Source organism: Rattus rattus, chromosome 16 (genome assembly GCF_011064425.1).
Source record: "Rattus rattus isolate New Zealand chromosome 16, Rrattus_CSIRO_v1, whole genome shotgun sequence".
Classification (NCBI taxonomy): Eukaryota; Metazoa; Chordata; class Mammalia; order Rodentia; family Muridae; genus Rattus; species Rattus rattus.
The window spans coordinates 21,899,949-21,922,779 of NC_046169.1; the positions used below are offsets into that span (position 1 = coordinate 21,899,949).

Genomic DNA, 22,831 nt, shown 5'->3' on the forward strand with positions numbered 1-22,831 from the left:
TTCTATGTATAATCCGGTGCTGTGCATATATTTATCCTCTATGCGCTTAGACTCTGCTTTGCATCAGTAACCCTGAGTTATTAATTACTATGTTTGATCTGGCTATTCTTAACTGCAGTGGGCCGGCCCACTGTGGGCCATGCTTTTCTGATTCAAAGCTAATGTCATCTTTCTTCTCACTCCACCTTTTTTTTTTTTTTCTGTCATGGTTCTCCTCCAAACCCAAGCCCAGGAACCCTAAATCCTGCCTAGGTCTTTTCTGCCAAGATATAGGCTACCAGTCAGGGATAACTGTTGGGGGGGACAAGGTCATATGTCACTTGAATCTCCCTATGGTCTCTGGGAGCAACCGGTGTTTGACATTGCAAAAGACCAAACTTCAACAGCACATCACCAAAATAGTATCCAGAGTTTCCTTCTCTTTGTTCCCTCCCCCCTTCTTTTCTCACTGAACCCAGAACCTGCTGATTTGGCAAGAGCAGCTCGCCAGAAGGTCCTAGTGATCCTCCCATCTCTGTTTCCCCAGCCCGGTAATCAGAAGAGCATGTGCCCATGCCTGGCCTTCTACTTAGGCTCTTGGACCCCATACTTACATCTCCATGTATGCCTGGCAAGACCTTTGCCAACTGAGCCATTACACCAGCCCTCTCTCATTCTCCTTTTTATTCCTTCCATGACTGAAATAGATGTTACCTATATTCATGGTGGGGCTTCCCACCCCTTTTAACCCAGTCTAGAAACCCCCTCCCAGGCACGCCCAGGAGATTGTTTCTCCGTCGTTTTAAATCGCATCAAGTTGACAATCAGGATTAACCAGGCAAGCCACTCAGAGCAGCTGACAGTCTCCCGAGTTCACAGTTTCCGAATAGCAGAGAACATATTTTCCACAGTGAAATCTAATGGAAAGAAAACTTGGCGTCGTATGTTTTATAAAAGATAATTCTGTTGATGGCATTACTACCACCCATGCCAGATACCCACTCCCTCATTCGGTTCAGTTTGCTCTAACCCAGTTGCCTCCAGTGAAATTAGAGAATGCGTTGCGGGACCCTTCATGTAAACACGATCATAAACATGTAGAGCTTGCTGGTCAGAGTTCTCACTGCCTGTGTTAAGAGCAAAAGCTTTCCTATACTGGCCACCGCGGATGTTGGGACAAATCAATGGAAGCAGATTGATTTTTCTCAGGTCTTTAAATGTTTAAGCTCGCACCTGGCCTTTGTGGTGTCTCCTGCTTGTAGGTAATAGCTGGGAATTCCAGGCGAAGGATTACAACTTCTCAGCTACTTAGGCTGCCCTCCCCCAAATGATCCGTTGGTTGTGCCCGAAAATACCAGCTTCAAAATATATTCGTGGGATTAGGGACGAGCACGTCTTCGCTGAAATCTCCTGGTTTAGCTTCAGCACTTAGGGTAGTCACTCCGCGCCTTTGAAATATTGAGCCGGCTGACAGCTTAAAATCCTAAGTTTCCTTTAAATTTGAGCCGGGCTTTGGAGGAAGAAAGGGGTAGCCCGGGAGGGGTGGATTTTCTGTGCAGTTCTCCAAACAGAATTCACTTAAGTGTGTTTGCTGTCAGGGCCTCGGGAATGCAAGGGGGATGATTCCTTGCTTTCCCTTTTGGGTTCTGCCCTCAGCCCAGATCAACATTTAGTCAGATCATTGACACCGGAGCCTTTGAAGTGTGTTGTGGGCCTTGTTGTAAAGCCATTCCCCTTTCATGAACCAGCATGGAAAAGGGCCTACTTGCAATGCCCAGGTTCTGGTAAGCTAGTGGTATATTAGAATTATTCCTTGATTTTTTTTTTAATTTTGATTACACTTGCTTGTTTGTGAGTATGTGTGGGTGGACATACTGGTTAGAGTACAGCTTGCAGGTATCTGTAAGTTGGCCAGCCATCTCCCTAGACTTACTAAAATACAGAGGGAATGGGATGACCCTGCAGAATGGTGACTTGTGTGTTTTATGTGCACATCGAACTGGGCACTGAGTATCAAACCAGTTAGCAATCTGGAATAGAGTCATGAGTTTGGGTCCTAGGTTTTGACCTAACTCTGAGTTCATCTTTTCTTGTTTCTCATCCCTGATTGGAAATGGTTATGCCTGTTCATGATGAGAATTTAGTTAATCGATGCATCTTGTCTTGTTTTTGAGACAGGGCCTCATGTATGCCAGGCTGCCCTTGACCTCGCTGTGTAGCAAGGATGACCTTGAACTACCATTAGCCCTGCCTACACTTCCTGGCACTGGGGTTACAGGGACGGGCGTGGCCGTGCGGGGTTTCTGAAGTGCAAAGGATCAAACCCAGGCTTTTGTGCAATTATTCTATGATCGAACAATATTGCCAGTGCTTAATAAGTTGCTGCTCATGAAGCAGAGCATGTGTTCTCTGTGCAGGTTTGACTGTCGCCACACTGCTTCTTTCTTGCACTCGAAAATTATAGTGGGTGAGAGGAGTTAGACCAAGCCTGAAGACCTGGGTTTCATTACTAGGACCTGCAGGGTTGATCTCGGAGAGAACTGACTCGTGAGGTATTTTCTGGCCTAAATCCTTAGAGCCCAGTGTACCTCTCCCTACTGCGCGTGTACACAGATAAGTAAATGTAGTAAGTGTTTTTAATGTATTCTAATTAATAGGCCTGGAAAGGAAGCTCATTTGATAAGATCTCACATTCAAGGTGCAGTATCATAGCACACCTGACCTAGTGTGCTACCTCCCAGACCTCAAATCCTTGCTTTCTCAAAAGGAAGAAGACGGCCATTTGAGGAGACCCGATTCTGACTATAACACACTGATAAGAAAAGGGTCCTAGTGCTCCCCATGTGCATTATGTCAGAATTAGTACGTTTCACATTAATATTGGAGAAAACTCAGACCTCAGGCTTGGGGGGATAGAAAGTAAAATGAGCCCTATGTTTTGAGCTCTGTCCCAGAAGACTTACTGGAAAGGGGGCTTTAGAGGAAAGTAATAAAAAGAAATGGCTTTATTGAGATGTTGGAAGAAAGAATGCTCAGTTTGGGGGTTGGGTGACACTGCCTGTGCGGATGGGATGAATCCAAGCAAGGGCTGAAGGCCGGTTCGTCCGTCATGCTACATGGATTACTTGAAAGAAAGTATGCACAAAACCTCCGTGTTCGATCCCAGCACTGCATAGCCCTGGTGTGGTGATGCTTGATGCTTTTAATTCACGCAGTCACGAGAAGATTGCCATGCTTAGATACGTAATGAGTTCTGGGTCATTCCGCCCCGTGGAACCCTGTGTCAAAGACAAAAATAAAGAAGTGAGATGTTAAAGAGGGGGAGTAGAGACAGAAGGACTGGGAGTTTAAATTGCCTTCTGTTACTGGTGAAAGTTCGGCTTTTCTGGGCTACCTGATACTCTGCGTAACGAACACGAGTTTGGAGAGGCACTGAAGAGTCCGTAACTGTTCTTGTAGAGGACCCAAGTTCGGGTCTCAGCACTCACATGGGGGAGCTCAGAGCAACCACCTGCAAGTCCATGGACTGCAGAGGACCCAGTGCCTCTTCTGGCCTCCACAGACTTGCACACATGTGTGAGTGTACACACATAGACATGCATACACTCTCTCACATATACGCACTCACATATGCATACACACGTGCAAATAACATGCATACATATACACACATACATACCACACAAACATGCATCCACTCGTAGACTCACTCACACGCATACACACATACATACATAAACACACGTGCATACATACAGAGAATTTTTTATAAGTTTCAATGAAATAGGATGTTAGGTTGGCAGTGCCCCGGGTTCAAAGCTCATGAGCCAAGGCAGGTGTGTGTGAGCATCCTTCTGACTTTGTCCTGTTTTGCTTTTCTCTGTTACCTTCAGCTCAAGCCAGGACAGAACAGCTGCAGGGACAGCGACAGCGAAAGCGCTAGTGGAGAATCCAAGGGTTTCCAGAGGAGCAGCTCTCGGGAGAGGCTCAGCGATGTAAGTTTAAAATGCATCAGACAACTCCTGGACCGCTACGAAGCCCTCATGGTGTAAGGCTCGTGCCGTCCCTTCAGGTGGCTCACGGCAGTCGCCGTGTTAGGCATGCTTCTTGGTATACGTGTTTGTGTGTCTTTCTGTCACCCCAAAATGTAGAATGACCTAAAATGTATTTTAACAACTTATGGGGTTTCGGTGATGGAGAAGTGGATAACCTTGTAAAAGCCGGAAACTAGAATTCAGATTCCCAGGACCCAGTGGGCTTATGATCCTACCCGTAACCTCAGGGCTTACAAGTTACAGATAATAAATCCCTGGAAAAAGCTGTCTCAGAGCCACAAAGGCCAGCTCGGGGGTCAGTGAAAAACTTTGCTTCAAAGAATAGAGATTGGGAATTGGAGAGATGAGTTAGTGGTTAAGAGCGCTGACTGCTTTACCATAGGACCTGTGTTTGACTCCTAGCAAACCCACAGTACAGCTCACAGTATCATCTGAGACTACAGTTCCAGGGCACTCTTGTTTCCATCGGAGGGAGGGAGGGAGGGAGGAAAAGAGAGAGGGAGGGAGGGGGAGAGGGAGGGAGGGAAAGAGAGAGGGAGGGATATAGATAGATAGATAGATAGATAGATAGATAGATAGATAGATAGATAGATAGACAGACACACACACAGACACACACACACATACGTGTGTGTGTGTCTGTGTCTATGTGTGTCTATCTATATATGAATCATAAAATAAAAATAAATGAATAAGCAAGCAATTGAGGAAGATACCTAGTGTCAGCATTGGCTTCTACATCTACACTCCTATGGACTCCAGTACCTGGGAATGTACACAGGTACATTCATACAGCTTTCCTACATAAACTGTATGAATGTGGGGAAACTGTATACTGGAGGTGGGAATATTTCTTCCCTCAGAAACAGGAGATGGGCCCATGAGATGGCTCAGTAGTAAGAGCACTTGCTTTGAAGACATGAGTTTGCTTCCCAGAGCCAACAAGGTAGAGGAAAAGCCAGCTCTTGAAATGTATGTACTACTATGTCAAGCTCACTCGTCCGGACTAAATAAATACATGAAATAAAGAAAACCAATAGAACTGGTAATGTTTTTATCTGAACACCTGCAAGGTCGCACCATGGTGCTATGCTGAGGCCCTTAGTAAGTTCCATCTTGGAGTCTGGGAACAGTCCAGTCCACCTCTGCTGGTTTTCTTCTGTTAACACGGGACGTCTGTCCAGTCAGGTACTTGGCAAGAAAGGGAGTTACTAATAAAATTCCTAACAGATTTCTAATTTGGAAACCTTGTCACTAAGACCTGGGTGTATCTGTTTTCCTGTAGACCTTATGTACCTGCAGTCCAGATTTCTGGCCCCGTCCCCCAATATACCATGTTACCAAGGAAACCCTTTTTGGGTTCACAGTTTTCTAAATAAAAGAAGTTAGCCAGGAATCAAAAGACATCTCAAGGACAGTTTTATTAGATATGTAGAGAAAAACAACACAGGAGGCAAGATGTAAATTTCTGCAGATGCAGGCCTGTACCCTAACAGTCCAGGTTCACTCACCTGGCCTCAGTTAAGCCAATTAAAAGGAGCCAAATTAATCATGAAAATCATAATAAGATTTATTCATTGTGGCCACATCGAAGAGGGATAAAGAGATCCAGCAATACCTCCAAGTCATTGTAGGTATGGTTGAGATAGAAGGAAAGGAATATGGATTAATTAAGCAGTCTAGCCAGGTATAGTCTTCCCATGTGCTCCAGGTCTCCCCTGCAAGGTCACTTGTTAATGTCTTGTCAAGCAAGCAAGTTCCTCTAGCTGGCCTGCAGGCTGTATAGGCTTTTCTAATCCCAGAAGTGAGAATCTAGTCTCTTGGGGTCCATTCTTTCAATAGTCTGATGGCCGAAGAGGGGAGCACACGTGTCTCATTAGGATAGATTGATTCCGGCCAGATGGACCTTTATGCTTCCAGGAGGAGGGGAAGGGAGGAGAAGACAGAGAGTCATACGGTTCGTAAGTAGTCACATGGGTAAAGGAGAAAGCGGCATCAAAGAAAGTTAAGAGGCCCAGGTTCCCAGGCAAAGTGCACTCAGCCTTTGGTCAGTACCCCAAACTTCTGGGAAGGGAAAGGAGCTATCTTGTTAATAGGATAATAGCCCCCTCCATCTCCTTCTGGGAAGTTTGGATATTCAGGGCTCGAGATAAAACTTAGAACAAAGTGCAAACAACTTCACATTTCCACATGGGGATCGAGGGTCTCAGGGATGACAAATCTCGTGCTTAACTTTAGAAGGAGGGGGCAGGGTATAGGTTCATGTGTCTCCATTCTCAGGCATTACAAAGCCAGAGAGCTATGGTGAGTATTGAATGTAGAAACGGTCCTTTACCAGGTCAAGGTCTCCTCTCCTCATCACCCTAAGTCAGCAGTCGTTGTCATGAACAAGGCCTTAGAGGGTTGCAGAGAAAATACTGTTGATTTCTGTTCTAGGAAATACGGAGAATTATATTTTGAGCATTAAATGTTAAAAGCAGGGACTAGTGCATGTATATAGTTTTAATTATATTTTTTATGAAGGTACTCGTGCATGTACCAGGTTCCACATGACATGGCCTAAATGTGGATAAAAGGATAGCTTGGTGGAATCGGTTCTGTCCTTTTACCATTTGGGTCTTGATGTCCTTAGATGTGGTAGCAAGCACCTTTCTTGACCCTTGAGCCATCTCAGCAGCTCGTGTGTGTGTGTGTGTGTGTGTGTGTGTGTGTGTGTGTGTGTGTGTATGTATATGATTTGAAGTACTTATATGACATGGTTCTATACTTCATAGTGTTTTTACTAAGAAATATGAACTAAAACAAGGACTGCAGAAAACTGCATCAAACCAAATGACAATGCTATATTCCATATAATACTTTATCATGCTGACTCCTTCCCTATGATACTATATTACATCACATCTTTCCATTTGATGTTACTGCACGACCCTTTCACATTTCCAAAAGCAATGCTTTATTATTCTGGCTGTCTTGGTCAATGTTCTGTTGCAGTTAAAAGAAACAATGACCAAGACAATACTTATAAAAGAAGCATTTAATTAAGGTCTTCCTTCTGGATTTAGAGGGACAGTTATCATGGGGCCAGGCCGAGATGGCGTTGAGGAAGGAGCTGAGATATATGTCCTTATCCACAAGAAAAGTAACTGAATGACAGAAAGGCACTGGGCCTGCTGTGTACCACTGAAACCTCAAATCCCACCCCTAGAGACACATTTCCTCCCATAAGGCCAGTACCTCCTAATCCTTGTAATCCTTTCAAAGAATTCTACTTCTGAGTGAGTAAGCATGCAAATTTATGATCCTGTGGGCGCCCTTCTTACTCTGACCCACTTCATCAAATTGCTCTGATTCCATATGGTGAATATTCTGACCCATTTTGTATGATAATGTATTATTCTACCCTCGTCCATGTAATTAAATATGTCACCCTAACAATTTTCAATATAGTTTTACCTTGATATTTGATATGACTATTTGATGTTACATTTCCCTGTGTCAAACAAAGGAGACAGCACCAAGACACAAAGAAAATTTGTTAGACTTCCAAAGAAAATTTGTTGTTTGGTGTGTAGAACTTTGAATTTTTAGAAGAATTAATGGGATTAAGCAATAGTATTATTTTTACAGTATTCCTTAATATGTTATCTAATAAAGAGTATTTAATAAACAGTATCTACCAGTGTAGTTCTGTGTGTTAGAATGCTAGGTTTGGGGGATTTTTGTTGTTGTTTCGGGTTTTTGGGGAGAGGGGGTTGGTAGATTTAATTAGTTTTATGATATAATTATACCATAACAAAATCATAAGTACTGTGCTGACCTCAATTTTGAATACCTAACGTTTTTTAATTTTTATTTAGCTCTTTTGGTATTTTGTTATATGGGTTTTTTCTTTCTTTTCTCTTTCTTTCTTTCTTTCTTTCTTTCTTTCTTTCTTTCGCATGTGGGGGAGTGTGTGTGTGTGTGTGTGTGTGTGTGTGTGTGTGTGTGTGTGTTTTGTATTGTGGCTTGGCATTGAACGTGCTGTGTTAGCCAAGGATGACCTTGAGTCACTGACTCTCCTGCCTCAGCTTTCCAAATTCTGGGGTTATAGACAGGAGTTTCTTCCCACACACAACCCTTTATGCATTTGAGGTCATACTGAATTTAGAAGCATTTCAGGCTTAGAGCAGTGGTTCTCCACTTTCCTAAGCTGTGACCTTTTAACGCCTTGTGATGATACCCCCAGCCATAAAAATGTTTTTGTTGCTAATTCATAACTGTAATTTTGCTAGTGTTAAGAATGGCAATGTAAATGTCTGATGTGTAGGTCATCTGATACCTGACCGCAGCGGAAGGGACCCACGGGTTGTAAATGGGCTAGTATTAGTATGGAGCCTGGATATTTCAGTGTCATCACTGATTTTTTTGAAGATCGGGTACTTTTGCCCTTACAACTGCTTCCACTTTCGTAGAAATAAATTCCAACCTCTTCACAAAACGGTCAGTTAACACAAACCTAGGAGCCAAAACCGTGAAGTACACAGACGACAACAGCTAAATCTTCATGAGCTCTATGACTCCTCGCTGGGTTGTTAAAAGCACCATACCAAAAGCATGAACAGCAAGAGGCAAATGGTTCGCTGGACTTTCGTACCTCAGGAGGCTCGACCATGAGATGGAAAAGCCAATAGGCAGGGAAAGAACACGAAAATCACACAACTCATAAGTGTTTATTATCTGGAGCATGCAGAGTGATTCAACAGTAAAAGGACAGCCTGTTTCAAGAAGACGCTGGGAGCTTCAACAGACGTGGCTGCAAACGAGAATTCCAGAGAGTGGCTAACAGGGTGCGAAGATTCGCAATTCCTGAGTCATTAGAGGCTCAAATGCAAACCAAAGTGAGGGGCCTGGAGATACAGCTCAGTGGCTGTGAGCATACATTCTTCTGAGCGGACTGTGTTTGGTTTACAGTGCCCATCTGGTACAGTCACAACCCCCTGCACTTCAGCTCCAGGAGAAACAGCGCCCTCTTTTGGCTCGGAGGGCACTCGGACTCATCTACGTACGCTTAACTAAAAGTCAGAATAAACCCTTTTTTAAAAAGCAAGATGAGAATCCGCCTACTCCTACTGAGATTGTTATAATAAAGGAAAAATAGCTAATGAATGTCAGTGCGTGGAGGAGTGGGTTTTTTTTTGTTTCTGACAGGAGTACAATATCATATGGCCACTAAAGGAATCCGTTCAGAGGTTCCTCTGAAGGTTAAAATGCATTGTGGCCTTATGGCCCAGTTGGTCTGCTTTTCAACATAGACTTAAAATGAGAAGAGAGAATTCATGTTGAGTTCTGAGACTTGGTATATATGGAAGCCAGACAGGAAAATGACCTGTTTGTCCATCAGCCAAAGAAGAAATAGAAGAAATATATGGTATTTGATATCATATAGGAATAGTCGCAGCCACAAGAAGTAATTGGTGTTTTCTGTGATAAAATACCATGACCATAAGCAACTTGAGAAAGACAGAGTGTATTTGGCCTTTAAATGGTATAGCACCGTGAAGGAAACTCACCAAAGGCAGGAGAGGCTGTGGAAGAATGCTGTTTATTGGCTTTTGCATCTATGGCTTGCCCAACCTGCTTCCTTATATAACCCAGGATCATCTGTCTAGGAGTGGCCCTGCCTGCAGTAAGCCAGGCTCTATTATATAGATTATTAACGATGAAAATAACGTCTTTCCTAGGAGACATTTCTTAGTTGCAGTTCCTTCCTCTCAGATGACTGTGGCTTGTACCATGTTGAGGGGGAAAAAATCTAAAATAGATTCCTATTCAGTACAAAATGGATATATACTTTTAAAACGTCATGATAAAGGTGACACATTCCTGTATCGCCAAGACATGGGATATTGAGGTAGGAGGGTCATCCGTTCAAGGCCAGCCTAAGCTATGTAGACACAGCAGCAATCTCATTTTCAAGCCCACCTGACAATAGCCTGATTCTTCTCAATGTCGACGCCCAGCAGGATGTCACTGGTTTGGTTGGTGATTACTACATGGCATTAAAGAAGGAAAGTAAATGAATGACTAGCCCAGTAAAGTGGCTTATGTCTATAATCCAAGCTACTCCAGGAGCTGCGGCAGGGAAGGAAGTCAAGGGCCAGCTGAAGGCAATTAGAGAGACACCAGTCATCGCAGCTGTCCTACAAACCCAGACACGAAGATTGCAAGTTCAAGGCTAGCCTGGCGAATTTAGCAACAGCTTGTCTCAAAATAAAATTTATAAAAAGTAGGGATGTCGCTCTGTGGCAGGGAGCTTGCTTGACTTAGGGTTTCAAGCCAAGCACTATGCAGTTTTCGAAGAAAAAAAAATACTGTTTTTGGCTTTCGATTTTCAAATTATCCTGTATTTTGCTTATTCTGACTTGTTTTTTTTAATAATAAATAACAAGGAAATAGAATTCGTAATATTCTGTCTGCTAATTACGTCCATTGTCCTTAGTATTTTTTCTTGTATGGTCATGCTTTTCTGCTTTTTTACATGGCTGTGAGTTAGAAAAATGTGTGTGTGTGTGTGTGTGTGTGTGTGTGTGTGTGTGTGTGTGTGTGTGTGTGATGAAACCCAAGGGATTCAGAAGAAGGTGTCGGGTGTCGGAGTCCCTGGAATTGGAATTAAAAGCCGCCGTGAGTCACCCAAAGTTGGTGCTAAAGACTGCACTTGGGTTGTCTGCAGGTGTGGTGATCATCGCTACACACTGAGCTGCCATTCCCGACCTGACTAACGCTGTAGCTGGATGTGAAGCAGCATTCATTATTTCTTGAAGTTGCCGCGTATTTTTTTTTTTATTTCTGTTGCTATTCCTTATTCTGACCAGTGTTGTAACTTTAAAATAGTCCCACGTTTTTAAGGTTTCCTTCTGTGCTTTCTGTGCGTCAGCAGAAGAACCTTAGTCGGTAGGGAATTCTCTTTGGAGTGAACGTGCCGCCTGTACCATGTAAACGTGGAAGGATTTTCCCCTTGAGTTGATGGGAATGTGGAGGATTGCCTACCTCGGCGTGCTGGGAAGCTGTTCAGGGTTTGTCCTCGAGGTGCTTTAGCTCACCTAGACTAGTATTCTCCACCTTTGTTCATGTGTGAAGGTCAGAAGAGGCAGCCACACTGGTGTATCCAACCTGTGTCCTGTAGACAGCGTTTGGAAGCAGAATGCCGTGATAATCGCTCAACACAAAATCTGTTTGAACGTTTTAAAGTGTGTGTGTGTGTGTGTGTGTGTGTGTTTAACTCAGTTTGATAATGTGGAATAGTTGGCCACATCTGGCTACTTACTATTACCATGAACCTTTCTCCTCTTCAGTTTTTATTTAGCTACAACCTTATTCTTTTCTCAAATTCTTAACTCTATCTTCTCAGCTCTGGTACCCTTGTGTGCTCCAACTGGGTCACCCAGTACTGTGTATAGAAACTTCTCTGGCACTATCTGGGAGTATTATTCTTTGTACACCATGGTAGCCAATGATGACCTTGAACTCCTGATCCTTCTTTTTCCACTTCCCCCTTTCTGGGATACCATTTGTGTGTCCTCATGACTGGTTTGTGCTATGCTTGTTGGAGCTCAGAGCTTTGTTCGTGATGGGCAAACATTCTACCTACTGAACCAGGCTCCTAGATCCCAGTGCAACTTCACCTTTCCTCTGTCAGATAATATCAGTCTACACCCCTCTTGTCTGATAGCCCCTCCTCCAAAAACAACTCTTTTCATATTGTTCTTTCTTTCTTTCTTTCTTTCTTTCTTTCTTTCTTTCTTTCTTTCTTTCTTTCTTTCTTTCTTTCCTCCTCCTCCTCCTCCTCCTTCTTCTTCTTCTCCTTCTTCTCCTCCTCCTCCTCTTCCTCCTCCCCTCCTCCTCCTCCTCCTCCTCCTCCTCCTCCTCTCCTCCTCCCTCCTCCCCTCCTCCTCCTCTTCCTCCTCCTCTTCCTCCTCTTCCTCCTCCTCGTCCTCCTCCTCGTCCTCCTCGTCCTCCTCGTCCTCCTCTCCTCCTCCTCCTCCTCCTCCTCCTCCTCCTCCTCCTCCTCCTCCTCCTCCTCCTCCTCCTCCTCCTCCTCCTCCTCCCTCCTCCTCCTCCTCCTCCTCCTCCTCCTCCTCCTTCTTCTTCTTCTTCTTCTTCTTCTTCTTCTTCTTCTTCTTCTTCTTCTTCTTCTTCTTCTTTTTAGTTTCACTACTTTGGGGAGTCTACTGGTCCCTGTTAGTCAGCAATACTCACTACAGTGTTTTCAACTAAGACGAAAAATTCCCTCCAGTCTTTGACACTCATATGGTGGAATTTGTAAACACTTAGACAGTGGAAGTTTAGTCTCAAGTGATGCTAATCAAGACATCCCATTGTTCTAGCTTCACCATTTTAAATTCAGTAGGCAAAATAGAATAAGAAAAAAAAATGAAACAGGCAAACCCAAACTTGATGTAGTTGCAACATTTGACTCACAGGCAAAGCTTAACCCGGTGTGCTTGGGTTTTTCATAGCAAGTATTCCCAAACCACATTGCCAACGAAGATGTAATTGGACACAGGACGTTGAGATTGTCTTCCTCAAGGAGACGTCATAACCGGCTTAGATTAGTCACGAAGGAAAAAGTTAAGGGAAATAATTGAATGTATCAATATTCATGAGGAGTTATTCAAGGGGGAAGTATTTATACAAAATTTAATAATTGAAGAAGTTGTCAGAACTTGGGGTTTCAAGTTGAAAATTTAAGGAAATGGAGCAAGCCGGGGACAACAGATCATGGGCACCCATTACAAACAGCACAGAGCTCCTGTATTCAGAGAGGATCACTGCATTAACATGTGCTCCCCCACAGACTCAGAGGCAACCAGACCAGTACCAGCAGACTGTTCTTTCTCATCCAGAATGAGTTTACTCACAAGATAGAAAGAGAGAAGCCTCCAGGTCTTCAGTTGGTGACTGGGCCCTCAGAAGGTTGACATGTCAAACTCAGAAAGGTTTTTACTTCTGAAATCAGTTGAAAACTGATACCATGGCTGGAAAATATTCAGGGGGAATTTATTTCTTCCTGAGGGAGCATCAAGCCTACATTTTCCTTAGTCCTGAGACTAAGTGTTGTCCATCCACCTTAGGCAGGCTGTCTGCTTTCTTGAATGTTCTATAGATCTAAGTCGCAAACTCGTCTAGGCCATGTCAAAAGTCTCACCAAATATCTTCGTCCCTCCAGTCATTGCCTGGTCAGGTTGACACAGAAATTAATCATCTCCAGTCCCATTCTGAAGTTGTGGAATGAATATTGAATATGGCAACAGGGTTAGACACTCTTCAACCCATGATAGCTTGTTAATTAAAACTCGTTTTGAGATGTGAAAGTAATTGCTTAACACTTTTAGGGTTTTGGTTCAAGAGAGACGTGGGGCCATGTTGGGGTAAGAGATTTATTAATTACCTCACCGACAGGCAGATAATAGCATGGCAGGAGTTCGAGTTCACATGAGATTGGAGATCCCTTCTAACAGCTTTTAGAGGTGTTTCACGTGTTTGATGGGTCGTACATGGTTAGTGTTGCTCTCTGGGTGTGATGGGAAGATAAGACTCCAGAGGAATGGCTTACTTTAGTTCAGGAAACCAATTTTTAGGAATGGTTGAAGCTCAACCAAAATGGAAGAGCTCTACAAAGCAAAATAGTGTGGCCCTGAATGTCGGTGGTTACAAGTGAACCTTGAAATGTTGCCTTTTCTTTTTGTATAAAGGAGGGAGTGAGTGGAGTCAGTTAAAACTGTGGAATAAGGGCATCCAGGTGAGATTGTGAAGAGGAAGGTGAACTGGGGTTTGTGTCTGTGTGTGTGTGTGTGTGTGTGTGTGTGTGTGTGTGTGTGTGTTAAAGGAGCTTATAAGCAAAGTATGCATGCTTAACTTGAGTGAAGTCCACAGATCTATCTTGTATTTAGAGAGCTTGAATTCGAGTGTTTTCCTCTTTGCAGATCTGTAATAGATGGAGAAAAGCTATTTTAGACAGTCTATTGGTTATTTCCAGTTGTCTTGATAAAAGGCCGTGACCAAGGCCATTTATAGAAGGAAGGGCTTATTTGGACATACAACTCCACAGGGATAGAAGTCCGTCGTGTCAGGGAGCCAGGGCAGTCGGAGTGGGACTGCGAGCTCAGTAACTGGAGGTTGGATGAGACCTTAAGCCCTCAAGGTCCATCGAGGGTGACAGGCTTCCCTAACAGGGCTATGCGTCCCCAAATAGCACCACCCCCTGGGGTTGAGTTCTCAAATACCGGGGCCTGTGGAAGATACTTTTCATTTAAACCACCACAGATGGATAATCAATTCTGTCGCATTGTCAAAGTAGCTGCCGAGCTAAAGCCAGTCTGGATAATCAATTTTGAAATCCCCTGTTGTCAGTAAGCTGTTAAAACAGAAATGTTACCTTCATGAGTTTAATGAGCAGCTTTGAAGGCTGCCTAGTGACAGAGATGTAGGAAAAGACAGGCTGGAAGCAGAGAGGAGACTCGACTATGTATTTAATGAAGGTATACTCTTAAGGGCAGCTTCGTCCCTCCTAGAAACTGGACTTCAACTGTGTATCCCATTACTGTCTCATGTCCTGTGGTGGATGGAGACCAGGGCCATGAGTGTTCCTGAGGAGGCCTAAGGACGTTGCCCTTTTCAGAGCAAGGCTGTAATGTGGTAATTTGCAGACATAGCTGAGGTAGAGATCTGATGGCAGACATTCAGATGCTTCCACTCGTCTCTTCCTGTCAGGATGACGAGACCAGGGTCTACAGGGCATAGCTTCAGGAATGCTGCAGTGGCCTTCCGGGGAGTCTGGGACCATCCTGTCCTCCCCCCTGCCCTCCACTGACTGCCCTCTCCTCTACCTTACCAACCTCACCCCAACCTCCACTTTGATCCACTTCATTGGAAATGTGAATGAATCAGTGAATTTCAGGGAAATCAAAGCAAAGTGCCTTTCATTTAGGAAGTGGAAATTTTTGCCTAAACATGGATATTTTAGATACCGTTGCAAAGATTATTTTGTTTTGGAAAGTGTTGTTTATTTCCATTTTGTTTTGGTTTTGAGAGTGTCTTATGTAGCGCAGGTTAGATTTCTGTAACTGATTTACTGCAGGCAGACCCCAGAGCTTCATGGATGCTAGGCTAGCATTCTACCAACTGAGACACACCCATGGTTTTGTAATGAAGGAAACCTGACGGTCCTTCCTGGAAGGAGAAAGAAACTTCAATCTGTCCTTGCATTCTATGGGTATAAATACATAGCTGAATTTTTTTTTAATGAGGGAGGACTTTTCTTGTTTTATTTCTATTTATTTATTTGTTTATTCATTTATTTATTTAGAGATGGTATCTTACTATATAGACTTTGTTGGCCTACAATTCAGTATGTAGACCAAGCTGGCCTCAAATCATTGATCTGCCTACCTATGTCTCTCAAATGTCATTGTCATAGGCATGGGCCTACCTCTGCTGCTCCAATCCATTTTCTAGAGAAGACAAAAATCAAATCAAAACAAAACAAATCTGTCTCTCTGCCAAAGAGCCCAGCTACAAACCAAGGTGTAATTCCGTCCGAGTTCCCTCCGGGGAACCAGTGTGTTTATTAGCCTTGTTTACAGACGAATGAATGAGGGGTTATGGGAAAAAGCATGGATAGCCGTAACGCAGCCACACTGGATGGTCTACACCATGGATGCTGGATGCTCCAAGGCTGCATAGATGGAACTTCCTTCTCTAGTCTTTCTCAGCCGATGTGCTTCTCTTCGGCCATAGATACTTAGGACAGAGTTGCACGCAACTGATTGAGAGGAGTACCTCAGTACCCTGGTGATAGAGGATCCCATTCCTCTCCTTGAGCATCCCTCTGTGGAAGATCTTCAACAAACTCAGCTGTGGTTATACCTGCAATTGGAATAGAGCAGAATGTGTGAAATAGTTATGGCTTTGCACAACGAGTTGTCTTGTATAATAACCCCAACACCGTGTAGCCTAGGCTTGTCTGAAATATCAGAACCTCTGTCTTTTTCCTTTTAGCAACAGCAGCTGACATAATTCCTTCAATCTGAATTAGAGTTTGCTCTTTTGTCTCAGTTCCTGGACACTTTCGCTGTCTTAATTCCAACAAGAGTATGTCTTAAGTATTCAGACCAAAAATGAAATGGTAGCAACCTTTTTCTTGTCATTAGAAATCACTATGGGGAAGGGCACAGAGCTAAGTCAGAGTGTAAATGGGAGTTTAGCTCAGTTCAGTTTCCTGAACCCACATAGTAGAAGGGAAAAACCAACCCCTGACAGTTGTCTTATTTCCTTCAAGAGAAAGCTGTGGCCATCTATGTCTCCACCCATGTAGATAGACTCATTGGCACAAATAAATAAAAAGTTAATTTCTTGGAGAAATATAGAAAATTTGCATTATCGAATGCTTCTGTGGAATTATTGGATTGGCTGTTGCCACTTGTGTCCTGTTCTAAGTCTTAGTGTTTTTCTGATCTCATACACCAGGGTAAGGCAGAAAGCCTTCTATTACCCCATTGCATTTCAAGCTGTGGAAACACATTTCCTATCATTTTTTGTAGCACAATTGTTTTCTGTGGTTTGGATGTTTGAGAGGCACTTATGTAATTTCTGACTTGGAAAATGATTCACATTTTCAAATAATTTCAGCTAAGATTTATGTTGGAACGGAGAATGACCCTAGATAGCCAAGTTATTTTCCTGGTCCTTTGGAATAGCAAAAATGCAGGGCTTCACAAAGACTTGCTAGTGTTGATGGAGAATGACTCAACTCTTACTTACCTCAAAGGGAACGGGAGACTGTTTATTCCGGAGTCAAACAGGAATGACCAGGTCCTAGGAAGACAGGTTCTGGACATTGTGAACACCATGTTGCGTGTGACATGGTAACGCTTGGTTGAAATTTTTATAATTATCAAATAAAGAAAGCCATGAACATGAACGGAGACACCTTCTTAATATATTGTTATAGATCACAGGTTACAGCAAGGGTGGGAAAAACTGTTAGAGGAGTCAATGATGATGCTTTTAGCTTTTTGATTGAGAGAAGCTGACACTTGCTACACTTGGGAGGTATTCTCAGTCAGAAGGATACAATGATGCTAGGTCATACTGAGAGATCAACAGTGAGTTGCTTTCCAAAGAACTAAAAATAGCCCACTCTAATTTGAAGCTGGTCTGTAACATTCTAGCCCTCCATAATCAGAAAGTTCAAACATCAGAGTCATAGAGTATTTTGATCTGGTGTGGTTTTGAGACATAGTCTTTATGTCGCCGCAGCTGTCCTAGAACTCATAGACATCCACCTGCCTCTTCCCCGCCACGTGCTGGTGGGTACAGGCATATGTGCCTCTACATAGATGCAGCAAGTTACAGAATCTTTAACCCAGGATCATCATTTCCCTGGGAAAGTAACACTGCCAGCTTCTATTCCCTGTTTGTCTATGACAACAGCCATAACCTTGGGATATAGCCCTGGTCATAGAGAAGTCCATTTGCTAGGCATTGTCTTTGTTTATATGTTTCTGTGCGATGAAAACGGACCACCATGCCAAGGAAAACTCAGCAGGGAGGGAAGGGGAGGGAGGGAGTGGCAAGTCCATATATATTTGGTAGAAAAAGGGTATTGGTGTTGCTTTCTGAATGTTTTCTACCAGGTCTGGAAAGTACAATCACTTAGTGCTTAGGAACCTCATCCCTAAAAAAAGAGGAGAGCTTGTGGGTAGGATCAGTAAAAACCATCACTTAGTGCTTAAGCATTCTTACGGAGGACCTGTGTTCAGTTTCTAGCACCACATGGTGGCTTCGAGTTTTCCGCATCTCCAGTTTCAAGACATCTAATGCCCTCTTCTGGTGTCTGAGGGCACCAGACGTGTGTGTGTGTGTGTGTGTGTGTGTGTGTGTGTGTGTGTGTGTGTAACATGAATACACATAAATTGAAATAAATAAATAAATATATATAAAAAGAGGAAGAAAGAGGGGTAAGATTTCCATTTACGTGGTAGAATGGGTCCAACATGCACAAAGACCTAGGTTCCATTTCTGGCAGTAATTAAACTTGACATGGGTTGAAAGATGGCTCAGAGCAAAAATTGTCATGTAGGCATGGGGACCTGGGTTTGGTTCTCCAGTGCCCACATCATGTACACTTCTAATGTACACACACACGCGTGCACGCATGTGTGCGTTCCCACACAACATACACACACACACACACACACACACACACACACACACGAAGGTGAAGCACATACTCAAGTAAGCAAAATATTCTGGGGGGCTTTGAGACGCCTCAGTGGTCAGGAGCACTTGCTGCTCTTGCGGGACACCCCAGTTAAGTTGCCAGCACCTTCTTCCGGTTGCTCACACCCACCTGTAACCCTAGCTGCAATTAATCTGATACCTATTTCTGCCCTCTCTTGGCCACTGAATACCCCTCCATAGGTAAAGAGAATTTAAATTTTTTTTCAGGTAATCAACTACACCCACCATTTCCAGGTCAACACGGAATACACGAGGTTCTATTATTCATAAATTAAAAAAAAGAGTGAACCAATGATAAACTATTATGGAAATGGTGTGCTTAGTGCACTGGCCGTTGTGGGCAGCCCCTGATGCTAAGATTCTCCGTGTGTGCCGTCTACAGGTTTAAGCAGATCCCAGTGCGCCTTTAATGTACAGGAGGCTCTAGCGTCTCTTGTTCCCTGTGTCTATCAGTCTGTGTGCACCCATGTGTGCGGAAGCTGGGTGATAAGGCAGGGTGCTTAAATGCTTTGTTGTATTATGTTAATTCCTCAGCAGTGCAATCAAATTCATGTCGTAATTAAAGCTGTCAGTTGGAAGGCAAGCCAATCGCTGCGAGAGCACAGCATAACAAATGAACTGAAATGATTCTGCGTGTAGCTATACAATGCTTCACCAGGCATGAAATTAAATAAGTAATTTGATGTTGACATCAGAAATTGAAATGATACCCACTGTTCCCTCATTCAGTCAGACCTTCATAAACAATGTCCGGAGCAAACATGCACAACAAAGCCCTCCTCTGCACCCGCTCCCCAAGTAATGCACAATATATATGCAAAACGAGCATATCGGCGCTGGCTTAGACCTCAAGGATGTAATTTGCTTTGGTATACAATGCGATGATAGGCGCAGAGGGGGTGGGAAGCTCGCTTTGGAGTGATCCTTCTCTCCTTTTGGGATGAAACATTTGCAGAAAGCGGGGTGAATGAAATCTACAAATCCCCCTGCCTCTCTGTCATTCATCCTAAAATGAGTTTGTTTCCTAGAGGCAGGACTCCGGGCTGGTAGAAAGCTAACTGGTCTTCTACCTTTGCCTGCTGTAACAAGGGCTGGGAGTCCAGAGAAGAGGTGACATTGTCACATGGTCAGCCACTGCTATAAGCAGTCTCCATGACTACAGTGGGTGGATTGAACTAACTCTCTCTCTCTCTCTCTCTCTCTCTCTCTCTCTCTCTCTCTCTCTCTTGCTTATAGAACCAAGGACAAAGAAGGGTTTTGTTGTTTATTGGTTGGTTGGTTGTGTGTATGTGTGCATGCGCATGCGTGTATGTCTGTCACAGGTCTACAGGTTCTCAGGAAGAACAGAGAGGATATTGGATCCACAGGTCCTGGAGTCAGAGGTGGTTTTGAACCACCTGATGCGGGAGGTGGGAATTGAACTTCAATCCGAAGAGAGCTGTTTAGCCTTTTAGCAAGGTTTGTTATAAATGCAGATCACATACCCAACCTAACTTATATCACGCTTGATCCCTCTGAACTTGCAGGAAACAGCAAGATGAGAAAGTCTTGCAATAGGAATGCCGTGAAGCACGATATTCTTGCTTGAGTGTGAGATAGTCAGAAAGTCATGCACTCTTCTCCTAGGTTGGAATGCGGAATGCCCCCCTTAGGCCCATGTGTTTGAATAATTGGTCTAAGACTGGTTCTGCTGTTTTAGGTGGCCGTGGAACCTTTAGGAGACAGACCATTGCTCTATACAAAGAGTCTCGCTAAGGGTCGTCCTTGGCGTTTTATAGGTTGTCTGTACTTCCTGTCCAACCTCTACTTTCGGACTGCTGGTGCAGTGACATCACCGCCTTCTGACATGCTGTCCTCACTATGATAAACTTTATCCTCAAAGTGGGATCTGAAATAAATCCTCCCTGCAGAGACACGGTGAATAAGCACATGTCCCCTCCTCCCTGCTGTTTAAGGCATAGGAGATTGACTGTGTTAAGGAGTGGCTGACTCTTGAATCTCGGTGTTGTTCAGGCTTCTCTGTGCCGGTGAGGGCAGCGTAAAGCTACTGAGCTAGAAAGGAAAGACTCCGGTCAGGTTGTTTTCATTTCCGGCTTATTTGGTGACTCCCTCGCCCACAAAGAGGACAGCAAATGTTAAATAATGTCTTAGGCCAGGTGTTAAAGAAAACATATAAACTAAAGTGATCCAGGCCTAGGGCTGTGTCTTTATTGGTGGAGTGTGCTTGACTAGCATGTGTGAGGCCCTGGCAGTGTTGAAACCAGGTGTTGTCACAGACGTCTGTTGTCCCTACACTCAGGAGAGGGATTCGAGGCTATCCACAGCTGTACTGGGAGATACAGGCTAGCCTAGACTGCAGAGGCCCTGTCCAAAAACTGGGTACAAGGCTGGGCAAATACTGGTTCCTGGCAAAACAGAAAGCCCTTCATTTGATCACTAATGTTGCATAAATGAGTGTAGTGTTGGGGGAGGAAGGGACTGGGGAGATGACCCATTGGTTGAGAGTCCTTGCTTCCCTCAATGTGGACCTAGCATTCTCCTCGGGAAGCTCACAGTTGCCATTATCTTTAGTTCCACAGGATCCAATCCCCTTTGGCTTCCTTAGGGCATCTCAACACACATCGTACACATGAACTACTGCAGGCATGCATATATGCACATGGAAGGCAATAAAAAGACGTACAAACCCACTCCATAGTCATACTTTGGCTTTTGTTTTCCTCACTACTTTATACCCTGAGTTCAATTTGGAATTATTGATTTTCAGTTGGTTCACTGTGTGAGAGCTGTGGCATTCTGAATTGGTATTATCGAGACAAAAACTGCTTCCCTGGGCCCACGGATTCTTTGCATTTTAGTCAACTAATTATGTTTACAAAATGTCTAATTTTTGCACAGTGCCAAGTGTGTGCTAACCGAAGCCTTCGGGGAATAAACTGGCAAGTAGGTCATATACCAAAAAGTCATCCAAACCCATTGGGTCTTTTATTTTCAAGTCAGTCTGGGCGTTTTTCCTCTTGCCTGCCTCTCTGCGGCCACAAAACCAAATAGCTTGAGACTCGGGCCTTGAATGTCAGGAAGTCGGGGAGGCAGGCTGCCACGTGTCTGTTTAGTCTCAGTGCAGGGCGAAATGCCATCATTAATTCATTACCCAGCTGCCTGTCAAATAAATTGGCAATTACGTCCACCGCAGAAGCTCGGAATCCAGTAAATAGCACGTTAGCATCTCTGAGTCGCCGAGAGATAGAGAGGGGGAAAAATCAGGCAACACTGTCTGTGTCTCCGCAGCAGATGACAAGGGGCCTCACGCTCGGGCATGTGATGGTGTGATGAAAAACTCACAAAGGGCTGGTAATGAGCTGTGTGGATGGGAACATGCTAAGAACGGCCACTGACTTTTCCACTCTGTGTCTGTGTTTCCTTTGCAGAGTTCAGCTCCTTCCAGCTTGGGGACAGGCTACTTCGTAAGTCCACCTCCACTTCCACCTGCGCGCCTCCTCTTGCCTTCAGGCCACTCCTATCACAAACGCTCATGGCAGTGTGAAAAAATGACACCCAAGGAACCCCCCTCGCTCCTAACGAGCTCACTGATTGCCGCCCTTTCATTGAGAATCGTTTTATTTCTGAAGGGTTTAACTTGTTGGGCCTTGAGAATCAGGAGGCATCTGCCTCGGTGGGGCACTTAGAGTGCTTAGGAGATGTGGGGGAAGGCGATTGCTCTCGCCAGCCAAATCCATAACTCCTGAGTTATTTGACTTCTGCAAAGGACTCGGAAGAGCTTCCGTGTGCCCAGTGACTTGCTTCACTGTTCCTGTTAGTCCATGGTGAGGGGCGGTGGCATTCCAATAGCATTTCCCTCATACTCGGTTGGTAGCTGTTTCTAGCTTTTAAGCCAGCAATCACCACACCCCTCCGTTTAGCCAATAGAGATGCACTATATGCTTTGTGGTCCTTACACTCTGGTCTTCGGGGAGGGCCAGGGATGGAGGACATATATTTCTGGGATTATTACACTATCTTTCATTCATAGACAGAGAAATGGTTGTTGCTTCATTAAACTTTTATAACAACATTTTCCTTCGTGGGTTCAGTATCCTTTCTCAAGATAGGAACGAGGAAGAATGACAAACCAGCATCATTTCCACAAGATAGCATAGCATCGTGTGTTACAGTAGTTACAGGAACTTGACTGTGCTCTGACGTAACACTCGATACCATAATACCCAACACTGAACACATGCTACGAAATATGGTCAGTGCATAACAATGTAGTTCTGCTGCTTTTAACTCCGCCCTTTTGACGTTGCTAGCCAGGCGTCTTTTGACTCACGTCTCTCTGACTGTCTTCCTGGTTGGATCACGAAAATGATCTCAATGAATATTGAGTCTTTCCTAAGTTTGCCCCACAAGGCACGCTCTCCTGGCCCTATCATCCAAGGAGAATGGTAAGGATGTCTCTGGCGCTGCATCAGACAGTTAGCACACTCATGGCGGCTCTGTGCATCGGGCCTGAA

The 22,831-nt window shown here is 44.1% G+C and overlaps 1 protein-coding gene across 1 annotated transcript in view; it reads left to right on the top strand.

The window, feature by feature from the left end:
• The window catches only part of LOC116885177 (autism susceptibility gene 2 protein homolog), a 486,489-nt gene extending 464,100 nt beyond the window's left edge, over positions 1-22,389 (top strand). Inside the window, exons 3-4 of the mRNA XM_032886391.1 lie at positions 3,873-3,974; positions 21,746-22,389. Coding sequence (XP_032742282.1) covers positions 3,873-3,974; positions 21,746-22,003 — 360 coding nt within the window. The 3' untranslated portion in view covers positions 22,004-22,389. The remainder of the gene's footprint in view (positions 1-3,872; positions 3,975-21,745) is intronic.
• The last annotated feature ends 442 nt before the right edge of the window (positions 22,390-22,831 follow it).